The sequence below is a fragment of the Diabrotica virgifera genome, chromosome 2, assembly GCF_917563875.1.
Source record: "Diabrotica virgifera virgifera chromosome 2, PGI_DIABVI_V3a".
In the NCBI taxonomy this organism is placed as follows: Eukaryota; Metazoa; Arthropoda; class Insecta; order Coleoptera; family Chrysomelidae; genus Diabrotica; species Diabrotica virgifera.
Window position 1 is genome coordinate 28883271 of NC_065444.1, and position 14007 is coordinate 28897277.

At 31.2% G+C, this 14007-nt stretch overlaps 2 protein-coding genes across 4 annotated transcripts in view; one reads left to right on the plus strand and one right to left on the minus strand.

Moving 5' to 3' along the window:
* The first annotated feature begins 275 nt into the window (after positions 1-275).
* Positions 276-14007, plus strand: part of LOC126880020 (biotin--protein ligase) — a 223977-nt gene continuing 210245 nt past the window's right edge. The window contains exon 1 of the mRNA XM_050643543.1: positions 276-381. Coding sequence (XP_050499500.1) covers positions 291-381 — 91 coding nt within the window. The 5' untranslated portion in view covers positions 276-290. The remainder of the gene's footprint in view (positions 382-14007) is intronic.
* The window catches only part of LOC126880026 (microtubule-associated proteins 1A/1B light chain 3C-like), an 84810-nt gene continuing 75940 nt past the window's right edge, over positions 5138-14007 (minus strand). For all 3 annotated transcript variants that reach the window (XM_050643554.1, XM_050643555.1, XM_050643556.1), the window contains exon 4: positions 5138-11967. In XM_050643554.1, coding sequence (XP_050499511.1) covers positions 11751-11967 — 217 coding nt within the window. In that variant the 3' untranslated portion in view covers positions 5138-11750. The remainder of the gene's footprint in view (positions 11968-14007) is intronic.

Here is a 14007-nt window from a genome sequence, read left to right on the forward strand (position 1 = left end):
ATCCAAAAGGTGGGAGGGTTATAACCCACAAAACCACCCCCTGGTTACGCCTATGTCATCTCATCAAGTTTCGCGTTTCGTCCCATTAAGTTTACACCGTCTCTGTTTGAGTAAATCTCTTGCAGTGGAATGGAAAAACAACAATAAAACTCTTCAGTACCGCTGCAGACAGAGTAAAATGTGCCATGCTAATCGCCAATGTCCTTACAGGATGAGGCACATGAAGAAGAAGATGTCCTTACCGAGCTGAAGTTAGCAGTATTCTTTTATGTCAATGTCAATATGTCTATATGTCTATGTCAGTCAAGTCAAAGTCAAAGTGTCAAAGTTTGTTATGTTTAGAGGTTGAATTAAAATTTATTGTTAACATCAAAGTACACAGTAAGTTTTAAAAACATTTTTATTGAATATTCATTCTCACTCTTATGTTTAATATATTATCTATTTAGTTTATGATAAATAAATCCAAGTTTAAGTAATGTGTTGTTAATAGGAAATTGCCTTATATGAGTTACATTGTTTTATATGAGTTACATATTGAAATCAAAAGTTTGCCGATTTGTCCTTTTAAAGTAGGTAAACATTATTGATTATGAAATACATTTTGGTGCCATTAGGATTTACAACATTATTGCGTTTTTTGTTGTACTCTTTAAAAAATACTAGCTTTATCTTTATATACTTTTTATATGATATGGCAATGTCATTCATAAGCTATCTTATTAATGAGTATATTGTTTATGGCAGATTTATGTGTAGATAACTTTATGTCTCAATGGTGTTATAAGTTTGTACTTCTTGTACAAAAGAGCTGTTACATCTCATATATGTATAGTGGTTATATTCTTCATATCTTTGGTGTAGTCCTTTCACTCAGCTTGGGAATATTTCTAGCTGCAATCAGTGGTGTCATGGCAAAATTAGCAGTGCCGGAACGCACTGCTAATTTTTATTTACAAAAGCCAAATTCTCTATTTATTTTTTTTTCTTTTCTTAACCAGTGCCGGAACAACATTCCGGCACCATGACACCACTGGCTGCAGTCAGAGTATAGTGTAATGTGTTGTATATGTGTTGAATGAATGTATTGTTACTTAGTAAAGTCAACTCATTGTCTTTACAAAGAGACGCTAATTATTGTATCCAAACGTCTATGATCCCTCCAGTGAGTAGAGAAAACCAAAAGGAGAGAAACTATTTTCATTTATTAATTTTTCATAAAGAAAAACTACCCAGCTGGGATTCGAAGTTACAACCCTTGGATCCAAAGGTAGGCTCTCTTACCCCTGAGCCACAGAGGGGGAAACTTCTCCCATTGGAAAAAATGAATAATTTTGGAAGTGTATATTAAACTCATAAAATTTTCGGTTTATATTAAAGAAAAAGAATAACATATTGGACACAAACCTGCCAAGCATGTCAATTTTTGGCAAAATTACTACTATTTGAAATACTACTATCCTAAATCTTGAACCATAGCTAATTATACTTATTTTGCAATATAAAAAACTAAAGTATATGTTGTGTACTATGAAGTATGTCATAATATACTGCCTGATTTTCTTAAATTTATGTCCTCAAAATATTTTCTTTCTTACCCTGTCCATGATGTTCTCAACTTTGCATCTCTGTCACATATCTGTACTTCTTGTCCTGTCCTTGATCGATTTTTGTAAGGGTTTTTTTTCATCTCTGCTGTTTCTAGAATTATTTTTGTTCTCTCTATGTTGGGTCGTGTTTCTGCCACATATCATTATTGATCTGATGACTGTTTTGAAAAATCTGCCTACACTTCTTTCCCAATATTTTTATTTTTCCATATTGTTTCAATCAAGCATCCTATGGCCCAATTTGCTCTATTTTATTTTGATCTTCTACTTCTATTTTGATGTTAGCTATATAGTGTAATGCCTAGATATTAAACATTACCTCTAGTTTTATAATCTGACCCTCCAGCTCCAATTTGCATGTTAGTAGATTTGCTGCTATAATCATGTACTTGGTCGTTTCTGGAGAAATTATTATATTGAATGTTCTCTTAAATAGTAGTTAAATTAACACATTCATGGACACATCTTTATCTTCACACAGTCATGTACCTTTATAAGTATCTTCATATGTAGTTGTGTCCATGAATGTGTTAAATTGGTGCAGCCTATATTATAAATCATTGTATTGTCTGCATAGCCGATTATTTAAGTTGTTTTTCTCCCATTTGGTATCCATTTTTCATTCTTACTTTTTGCTTATTTCATCCATGATCAGGTCGGACAATATAGGACTCAGGGAACCCCTTGTCTTATCCTGTTGCCAGCTAAAATGGCTTCAGTTAGTTCTTCTTCTACTTCTTTTTTATACATGCAACAATAACGATAAGATTTAACTGAACAACTTCTAAGGCAATCACAGTAAACAAGGGTATCCTTAGGTAAATAAATAATTATATCCTTGTGTTGTTTCAGGCATAAATCCAACCATTTTCTTCCAGCAGTCTCCTTTTCTTTTGAAACTGGACTTGGTAATTTATTTAAGGTAGCCAGCTCATAAGCTATCCTTTTAACATTATTTCTTGTTAACCCATAAAACTTTTTCCCATTACAAGTATGTAGATTTATTTATTTTCAACAGACTGCTGCCCAATATGATTAACAAGTTTATAATATATTCCAATATACTTGCATATCGTGGGCATACTAGGAAAACTCCCTACCCCTCATAGGGGCCTACCCCTATTTCTACTTCCCACAGGTTGTGACATAAGGATTCTTCTTCCTATTCCTATTCATTCATTCTTCATTTTAGTCTTCCTATTCTTATAAGAGATACTACGTCTTTACCACCAAATATATGTTTATATCTGTGGTATACCTCGTAGTTGTACCTCCTCCTCCAAAGACCTACCTTTCCTCTCAGGATCCTTCGTTCAAATATAAGCAGAAGGTTTTCATCTGTCTTGGGGATGGTCCATGTCTCCGATCCATATGTCAACACTGGTTGTATGCTTTTTCTCATGAGCATTTTTCAGTGCGTCACAGTTTTTCGATTTCTTTCTAATGCATTAAATTGTATATGACAGAAAAAAGGCACGTCGGTGATTACTTTGGTAATTATTCTAGTTCGGTGATTATTCTAGTTGTCGATAGATGGCGCTATAACAGAAAAAAATTATTTACTAATTATGTAATATATCTACGAATATAATCTGTACAATTTTTAAGATTATACAAATCAAAGAAAATACCATTTTAATAATGCAATAAAGACAATTGATTTGTTTTTATGCCCAATTGCAAATAAAATTTGACAACTGTCAGATTTAACTAAAATGTCATGTTAGAATAAATGTTATAAACGTATATTATCACGGACTTACCTTTTTTTCTATCATTTGTGACGCACTGAAAAATCCTCATGAAAAGAACCATATAAGGGTTTTGTATATGGTTATTTTTGTTTTTTGGTTTAAGTTTCTGCTTCTCATATGTCTGCTCAGTCCAAAATAGCATTTGTTCGCTAGGATTATCCTTCGCTTGATTTCTTTCGTCATGGTTCTCCTTGGTGATCAGGGAGCCTAAGTATGTGAATTTGTCCACCATTTCAAAGGTAGAGTTATCAACAGTGAATTGGTGACCGATGTTTCTGGCTCTATTGTTGGGTGTTGATGCCAACATCTTAGTTTTCTCCTCGTTTACTTTCAGGCCCATATTTTTGAGGCATTTGAGAAGGTGGTGTATATTTCTTCTAGTTTGCGTGTTGTGCTCGCAACTAGGTCCACGTCATCTGCATATGCCAAAATTTGGGATGATTTATTAAAAATATTTCCTCTGTTGTCTACTCGTGCATCTCTTACCGCCTTTTCCAGAGCTATGGTGAAGAGGAGACACGCCAGCGCATCTCCCTGTCGTAGCCCAACATTTGTTCAAACGCCTGTGATTGTTCGCCCTTTATTTCGACTTTGCAAACGACTTTACGCATTGTAGCCTTAACCAATCTTATCAGTTTATCAGGGCTTTATAGTGTTAATAATCTACCAACTGATTTTCTAATGGCTAGCAGATCTTCTTAATTTTGTTTCATCAGCCTGTGCTAGTGCAGCATTTGTCTTAGTTGATAGACAGAATAATGTTATACAGTGGACTCTCTCTATAACGAACACGGATATTACGAGGTTTCGCTTTTAACGAGGTACACTAGATGTACCATGTAATTCCTATTGAACTATAACACCTCTATAACGAGGCATATTTGGTTTTAACAAGGAAAAATGAAATTGAAGAATATATGTTTCTTTACCTGTTTTTAGCGCAGTAATGGCTATAAATAAATACTCAAACAGTCTGTATATAGAAATGCCCAATATCTGTTCTATTATTAAGGCCAGTGCTGTAATAAACTTCACCGCCTGTAATAAACTTCTTTCTGTTTATCTATCGATCAATATTGAATATTGTAGGAAATTTACAATTTACGATGGCGAAATCTCATTGTTCAGGTTGACCATAGACACCTAATAAACTACGTAATAGGCATCAAAACATTTCAATATTATTGTTGTCTGATATAACGAGATCCGCTTATAACAAGGTAATTAGTCTGCCATTTCAGTTATTGTTATAGAGGGAGTCTACTGTGTATCTATTATACTACTACACTATACTACTATATCTAAATAATATTGAATATATCTGCGGCTTTTTTGTATCTCATCTCTTGACTTTGTACAACTTGGATTGCACGAACCATGTCTTATTTTCTCCATTTTTTTACTGACCTTGATCTGTCTCGCATAGTGGAGACACTACTTAACAGTGGATATATACAATATATAGGTTGTCAGACTTAGAACATCCTACATTAGGACACGCCCACTTGATGGGTAGTAAAATTACCGGAAATTATCTTAGTAGAAGTAAGCTCAAACTGTTAACTACGTTTAAGAATAATGTCGAGTCCTACCATTCATCCATATCTTTCTCTGCAAACACTTTCTCTGTCTGCTCTATGTCATCCGTAGTCTTGACGAGTAATACCTAACTGTTTAGGCATTGCTTCTTTCTCAATGAACACTACATCGATGAAATGTTTCAAAATGGAGGAAAAAGGAAAAATTAAGGAAAAGTAAACTTAATAAAAACAATTTTTTTGTTTTCAAAGTGTGTTTTTGGGTTTTAATATCATATAACAGAAGTATAATTAAAATAGCAATACACTAATAATAAGACAAACTTTTAAGTATTTGGTAATAAATTAATAGCAACACTGATTTCTAAAATATACTTGACACGTTACACACTTCTTTTTTTTCATGCACACTAAAAACTTAAGTAAATTAAAAATATAAAAATCTTACATATAATAGAAACAGTCTTTTGAACGAACTAACATATGCGTATATGCTAGCATAGGAGAAAATTGAATATTCTACTTATATAACTAAGTTAAAACACAAATTTCTTTTAGAATAAAGATATACAATACAAAAAATTATAAAATACATTTTTATCTTTTTTTGGTTTTTTGTAAGTATCAAACATCAACGCACAAAACCAATAGCGACGTCTTAACTACTATAATGTAAAACTGATCATAACCATTTGTCTAATATAAATATATTTCTCGTAATATTCAAAAGACAAGCAAGGTTTATTCTATATTTATTAATAATACGTTACATAGCTTTCTTCTGTTAACTTTTAAAAGCTACAGAAAAAAACTAACGGGATAATATACTATGATCAGTTTTATTCATTTTTTTAAATTACAATATCAGCCGGATTATAGCAACGTCAGTAATTATAGAAGCATACAGAAAACAACAGGCTAAATTTTATAACCACGTTTTGCAGTATAATATACAAAAATTCGTTAACAAACGACAATAAAAACAAATGCCCTAGTATATGTGTGAAAAATCATCGATTTTACGTAAAAATATTACAAGTATACGCCAGTCAATGGAAGCAAGAATAGGATATTACCTCCGAATTCTATCCTATCTATCATGGATTTTAATGAAATTTTGGGCCCTCTACTTATCTCCTAATTCAAAGTCTACCCTATGTCGATGTGTGCTTTTAGTTTGGGGGTGGTTCCCACCCCTTTTCAGGGGTGAAAAATTTTTTGGTTAAAATTATCACGGAATTCGCTAGAGAACCTAATTCTAAGCAAAAACTGTTCTATATTTTTTTTTGAAAACAATACTTTTTGAATTTGAATTATATAACGGTTTTTTGCGAATACCTTAAAAACTATGCATCTAACATCTTTTGTAAGTTATAAAAAAACAAAGAGACACTTGCTTCCATAACTCTGCTAGTTTGTATTCCATATCTCTTCTTGTATTATGGAGTTCCATATGTTCCATATCTCTTCTTGTATTATGGAGTGCCTCCATAATACAAGAAGAGATATGGTAGGTGAAAATAGTTTTTTTTGGTACAATCTCAAATTGGTGTATTCAATATGAAATAACAGAGAAAGGGTCGATTTTAGGTGTATAATAATAATACCTTTTGTAGTGCTTGAAAAGACCTACAAAGTGAGCTATATTAAAGGTTTATTACAATAAAACTAAGCGAGATATGCTCCAAACAAAATTGATAACTAATGTGTTTTAAGAAAAAATGAGAAGTAATTTTAACCCCCATCGGCCCCATCCACCAAAATGTAAGTGCATCGATTTCCTTCTATAATACATTTTACTATAGTGTTATTTCTATGTTCAGAAAGTTGGACGGGTTTAAAATAAATGGTTTTTGAAAAAAAAAGATCAAATTATAGAGAGCATTTTTAAATTTTCTTAAAAATCTTGCTTTTTCTCCATGTAACTTGAAAATGATGAGAGATACAGTAATGAAAAATAAAAAGAAACTTTTTGTCTGAAAAACCCTACATTTTTGTGTGGTATCTTTTTTCGTATCTCTTATCATTTTCGAGTTACATGGAGAAAAAGGACGATTTTTAAGAAAATTAAAAAATGCGCTCTATAATTTGATCTTATTTTTTCAAAAACCATTCATTTTAAACCAGTCCAACTTTCTGAACATAGAAATAACACTATAGTAAAATGTATTATAGAAGGAAATCGATGCACTTACATTTTGGTGGATGGGGGTTAAAATGACTTCTCATTTTTTCTTTTTTGCAGAATATCTCGCTTAGTTTAAACGCAATCGACATTTAGTATTGCCATAGCCACCTTTACTTAGCAAGCCATGAAGTTGAAATTTGGCAACATCTATTGGTAGGCCGATTAATTCTGACAGTTCTCATTTGTTTTTAAATAATTTTCACTGTATTTACAGAGAAACTGAATTATTTTACAATATTTCGTGCTCCAAATTATAAAGAACATTAAAAGGTATGTTATTAAGATGATTTTAGTTGAATATAATATATTTTTATATAAACTTGCGTGCATATAGAAATCCGTCCACTTAAAAATTTTGTCATTTTTAATGTCTTATATTTCCTAAACCTGTCGGCAGATTTAAGTGATTTTTTTAATATGTTATAGCCTAATTCTTTTACAATACCACTGTAATAATATTGTTGCTATCCAGTTAAATTTTTGTGGTGTACCGGGCATTTATAAAATACTGAAATTAAAACCCAAGTATAGACTCTGGTTTTCTTAACATTCTGTTTTTTTGATTAATTCGCTTATGTTTAACACCTAGATTTGTTCTTTATCAATTTAGGGTGTTTCTAAATAAGTGCGACAAACTTTAAGTGGAAAGGAACAAAATTCAAAATTTTGACGCCTGTATTTTAAATGTAATAATTTTTTTCGAATCCTGAGAAAACTAATCAGTATTTTTGAAAAATTTAAACGCAGAATGAAAGATTACTTTATTACCGAGGGCCGAAAGTCCTTTAGAATGAATAAAAAGTTTTTTTTTAATGACATATTTGCAACTAAAAATCACACTAAATTTTCTTAGTTTTTCACCCCTGCAACTTACTAAAATAAACATAGAAGTTTTCAGGGACTTTCGGTTCTCGGTCCTAACATAATCTTTCATTCTGCGTTTACATTTTTGAAAAATACTTATTAGTTTTCTTAGGATTCGAAAAAAATGAATCCCGTTTATATTCTTGTTATTGGTTTTTTTTTTCTGTATAATAAATGTTACTTACAAGGAATTACTTTTAATATTATTTTGTACAAACTTCTAATTAATAATATTTTCTTGTTCGACTCAAAAAATACTATAAGTTTTACCAGAATTTGTACTTTAAAATCGTAGTTTCGAAAGCGGTAGTCCGAAAGTCAGACTACCGACGTCATCAATTACCACGTTGCCTTTTTCTCTTCATGGCTTGTAAAGTAAAGGTGGCTATGGTATTGCTCATTTTAAAGGTCTTTTCAAGCACTATAAAAGTTGTATCACTATAGGCCTAAAACCGACCGTTTCTCTGTTATTTCAAGTTGAATACACCGATTTGAGCATGTAGCAAAAAAAAACAAACTCTTCTTACCTACCATATCCCTCTTTCTATTTTAACTAGAAGATTTATGAAGGAACGAATCTCTTTGTTTCTTTATAACCTACAGAAATATTTTATATAGTTTTTTGTTAGATGCATAGTTTTTAAGCTATTCACAAAAATCCGTCCGAAAAGGTGTCATTTTTCAATGAAAATGGCCAATTTTCAACCACGAATAACTCAAAAAGTATTGAGTTTTCAAAAAATAATTATAGATCAGTTTTTGCTTAAAATTAGGTTCTCTAGCCTCTTCCGTGGCTATTTTAACCAAAACATTTTTCACTCCCGAGAAGGGTGGGAACCACCCCCAAGATAAAAGCGCACATCGGCATAGGGTAGACTTGGTTTCATGAGCTATTCCCTACTTACTGTGAAAATATTAAGTAAATCGATGTAGTAGGATGGAATTCGGAGTCAAATACCCCCATTGACAGCCCTAGTACAGGTTTTGAAGGTTCTAAAGAGTATATTATGAAGGATGGCTGTTGACAAACACTTGTAGAAGTACAGCTGATTTTGTTTTGTTACTTACACAAACATAAAAAGTGAAAAAATAATTTTTTGTCTATTACGTCTCTTACACATTTTAGAGAAAAATGGTATAAATAAAAGGTGTTAGATCTTAAAAAGTTCTTTAAGTTGTGAGTAAATTCTAAATTAAAATACATAAACAACTGATTGAGATAATCTCAAAGAACCCTTATTTTTGCAATAATTTATAAATGATAATAAATGTGTTTTTTGAATAATGACATGTAATATACCTTCCTGAAATTATGACAATTAATGAGCTATTGAAGTGCACTAAATGTAAGCTAGATTGACCAAATAGTTTGTATGTTATTCAAATTGTTTATTCAATTGTTCAATTTGTTTATCCCAGATGCCAATGGCGAATGTCTCTAGAGGTATATAGCAGGTAGCTATAGATTCTTTGAGGCTTAAATATCAAGATACCTTAAAAAAATTTCCACATTTTATCTTTTATTTTTCTTATTTTCAAAATTTTTATTAAAAAACAGTTTTGAAAAAAGTATGAGATTTTGGTTTGTAAACATTTATATCAATATTTTTTATGTCACGAGCTTGTAAGCAGACTCACTGAAAAGATGTAAAAAAACAATCTATATAAAAACAGAACCTTCTATGATCAATAGGAACCAATATAGGTGAAACCCCGATAAGTCGGCCCCCGATATCCCGGAAGTCCGGCTAACCCGGACCGATTTTCATCAGACAAACATTTGAACAATAAAAATGTATGTAATATAGTATTTGAGAGATAATGTGTATTTGTGTAATTTGAACTATACGATAGTAAAAATGACTCATGGCACACGGCGCCGGCGGCAGAGCGACGTTCATTGGCTCGGATTATCGGAAACAACAGGCACCTGTAGTATTCCTTTATTTATTTCAAACTGTCTTAGCATTGTTTAAAAAGACTAAAAGACTATTTAAACAATTATTTTTTAAACAATGATCTTAGTTTTCACTGTTCTTAAATAACATAACATCGTTCCGATTGTGACTGTATTGTGTGTAGTACAGTCTTGTATAGTTCGCTTCCGTTTGCTTAGGTTTGTGTTTGCGTGTTTTTAGTAATTTAGATATGTAGGTACTGTGAATATATATTTCATGTTATTTCAATTATAACGCAGTTTATCTGTAAGTATACCGTATTATATTAATTTTTACCATATTCTCCGGCTAACCCGGATTTTCGATAACCCGGATCGACCGCGGTCCCGATTAATCCGAGTTGTCGAGGTTGTATTTTTCTTAAAATAATTTTTCCTTGTTTAATAGATAACAATAAGTGCTGAAAGATTATACAACTTATTTTTTAAGCGGTTTTTACACTCTCTTAATAAATGGTTTTAAAATAAATTTTGACAAGAATGATACAAGAAGTACTATCTTAATCAAATTTAAATATATTTTATGAAATAATACTAAAATTCAACTTTTTTATGGAAAAATTGCACTAGGTACTTCGTTTTTCCTGTATTTCTCATTTTTCCGGCAGGTGAAAATAGCACAGTTTTTATTACTTTAGCGAGCTAACGCAATTAAAAAAATCAAGCTTTTGCCTGCCATAGAACCAAGATAATTAATGAAGATTAATGATAATATTGAAAAAAATATTGACATTTTTTTAAAGTATTTTAAAAATGAAGCCTCAAAAAATAATCGGTTGCGATTTGTTAGATACTTGTAGATGTAGTCATAATTTTGGCAATTACAGTTATATAAATAATCGCAATCCGGGATAAACAATTGGAATAACCTACAAACTATTTGGTCAATCTAGCTGAGATTTAGCACACTTCAACAACTCATTAATTGACATAATTTTAAGTACATAGTTATATTACATGTCATTAGGCAAAAATCAAAGTTAATATTAACATTTATAAATTACTGCAAACATAAGGGTTTTTTGCAATTATCTCAGTCAATTGTTTATGTATTTTAATTTTAGAAACTCACAAATTAAGGAACTTTTTAAGATCTACAACTTTTATTGGAACCATTTTTCTCTAAAATTTTAAAGAATCGTTTTATAGGCAAAAAATAATTTTTCATTTTTGTGATTGTTAGGGACACTACAATTTATTACCACAATAATCGATAAAACGTGACCGAAGCTATTTGCTTGTAGCATCTTAATACAATTTACTCTTTTTATTGGGAAGAAACCACAATTTTACTTCAAAATAAGTTTATTTTCATGTTTCGACTTCCACTTACGGAATCATTTTCAAAATACAAAAACAATGGTATTGTATTTTGATAATGATTTCCAAAGTGGAAATCGAAACGTCACAATAAACTAATTTTAAAGTAAAATTGTGGTTTATTCCCAATAAAAATAGTAAAAAATATGACCGCTTGCGTTTAACTTTTTAGCAGAATATTGAGATAGATGAAGAATTTGCCGATAATGATTACTAATTTAAAAAAGATCATGATTCGTTAAAAAAAAATAAATTGTCGAGTTAATGTACCTGAATACAAACAACAAAAAGTTGCTCGTGGTAAATACTTCACTGATTTTTCAAACCTGTTAGTGATAAAACACATACAATTTAATGTTCCTTTTCACGTTATTTATTAAAAGTTAGTATGTCTAATATCTTTTTTTCAGTTCCGTTACCAACTATGTGGTTTCTGTATACAACCACGAAAATTACCTGATCCTATCAAATTTCATTTTGCTGTTATTAGACGTTAAGAAATTTGTGTCTATAGAATTTTCAACCTCCGAACTGGATCATACATTTATTAACTTCATAATTACTGGTGGTGGTAGAGTCGCCGAAAACTTCTTGCGAAGCGTATGTGACGTAGAGGAAGCCATCGCTGTCTGCATGTTCCGCATATACTTCTGCGAGGGTTAACGTTAAGCTCATCATAGATCTATTGTTTACTAATAAGTACAGTGCCTGGTGGGAATTCAGCCGTATTCGGTTTCTAAAAAATTAAAAAAACGATACTATATTAATATGAATGTTAATGTAAAATAGGTACAATTTTTGACAAATAGCCTAATAAAATAAAAAAAATCAAAATGTAATTCCGTACAGGTTGGAATAAATTTTATATCAAAGTTTAGGTGAATACAAAAGATATTTTCAAAAAAGTATCCAAATCATATGAGGGGATCATTGTTTAAATAATTAAAAAGGGGTCATTTTTGCACAATATTTACTTTTTTAACTGCTGAGGTCTATTATTGCTCATATTACCCGTATGCGCGCCAATGGTGAATATTAAATTCTTAATTGTATGTCAAAAAATATGCAATAACTACGTCATAAAACTCACCAAATTGCATTTGCATATCTCAACCGGTTTTAAAGCAATAAATAAATCGTCAGTTTGTCAGAAAAATTTCAACACCCCCTATCTCGGAAACGAATCATTTGCGGACATAAGTTTATAAAGCAAACTGTCATTATTTTTTTATGCAGAATTACCCCTTAAACTTCGCCAATTTTTTTTAAAAACACCCTGTATTGATAAAAAATATGTCTAGTTGTTAAAGCACCTAACTTTTTTATTATCCAACGTAAGCGAATCAATCAAAAAACAAAATGTTGAGAAAGCATGAGGCTATAGTTGGGTTTTAGTTTCAGTATTCTACCAGTGCTAGAATATTCCACAGGGTGATGCAAACTTTAAGAAAAAAACACAGTTTGATTCGTACACCCGGTATACAATGACAATTTAAATGTTCAACAATATTATTATAACGATATTGTCAAGGAATACGGCTATAACATAATATTAAAAAAAATCATTTAAATCGGACAAAAGGTTTAGGAGATATGACATCAAAAATGACCCATTTTTAAGGTGGCCGGTTAATTTTGGCCCAGAGTGTAGTTTGTAGTATTTTTTGGGTAGTAAGGTTTTAATTCATTCTCTGTATTTGCTTATTTCTTATGAGGTATAACTAACCCACCATTTAGAATTCGAAATAATCAGATTTCGTGTATATTAAAAACACCCCCTCTAAAGGGACTCCACTCCCAGCTTAATCATAATGCTTCACACACCAGACAAGTATATCTAATTATTGATTTTTCCTTAGAAACCAACTGGCCTCTAGAAACTTATCGATGTTTGGTAACGAAACTAATTCATGAAATTTATTTTGTTTACTACAAATTATACGAATAAAAACACATCAAGGCTTATTACTGAAATTTAGTTTTGTATTGCTATATAAGGACATAGAATGACCTAATTTTTATATCAGTCAGAGTTCAAAGATGTTGATTAATGCTCATGATGACTTTGCTAGATGGATATATTTTATTAATGATGAAGACATACGACAAAATATTGATATACAAAAACGCACACCCCTATATTGTCTCATAGAAATGTTCTAATTTTTTAATCAGTTGTCATTTTTTTAATGTGGAGTAGAATATTCTAAAACTATTTTGCTTTAAAACATATCTTTCAAATTTAAATACATATACACTAATCACAAAAAGTATCACATAATTTCTGAAAGAGAAAAAAAGTTTAAAAATAATTTTTAATTTTTAGCAGAATGTTATAATACACGTCTATCGTCTCCTTTAGTGCTGTTTCACATAACATTATAAGAATTTAAACGTGCGATGGTTAGAACGCACGTCGACATTCCAATGGTGGCGCATGTAATCATATGGAGCCTTTCTCACTAGACGGTGGTTGGAACGTTCGGTGAACTCGGCGTGTTTATGCCGTCCCTCGCTTACAACAACAGACGGCAGCCGTGCCGTCTTAACGCACCCAGTAGCCTAGGGAACTTAATGCATCCTTTCATTTACTGTCGTTCAATCGCACGAAGCTAGTTTCTTTGGTTGTTTGGTACATTATTTTCATTTACACTTTGTTGCTGTTTGAAGTAGGTGCATATATTTTAAATTATAATGTCTCAGATTGATAGTGAAATATTAATAACATTAATTGAAGCGAGACCTGTTCTTTGGGACAAAACAATAGGAATGTATA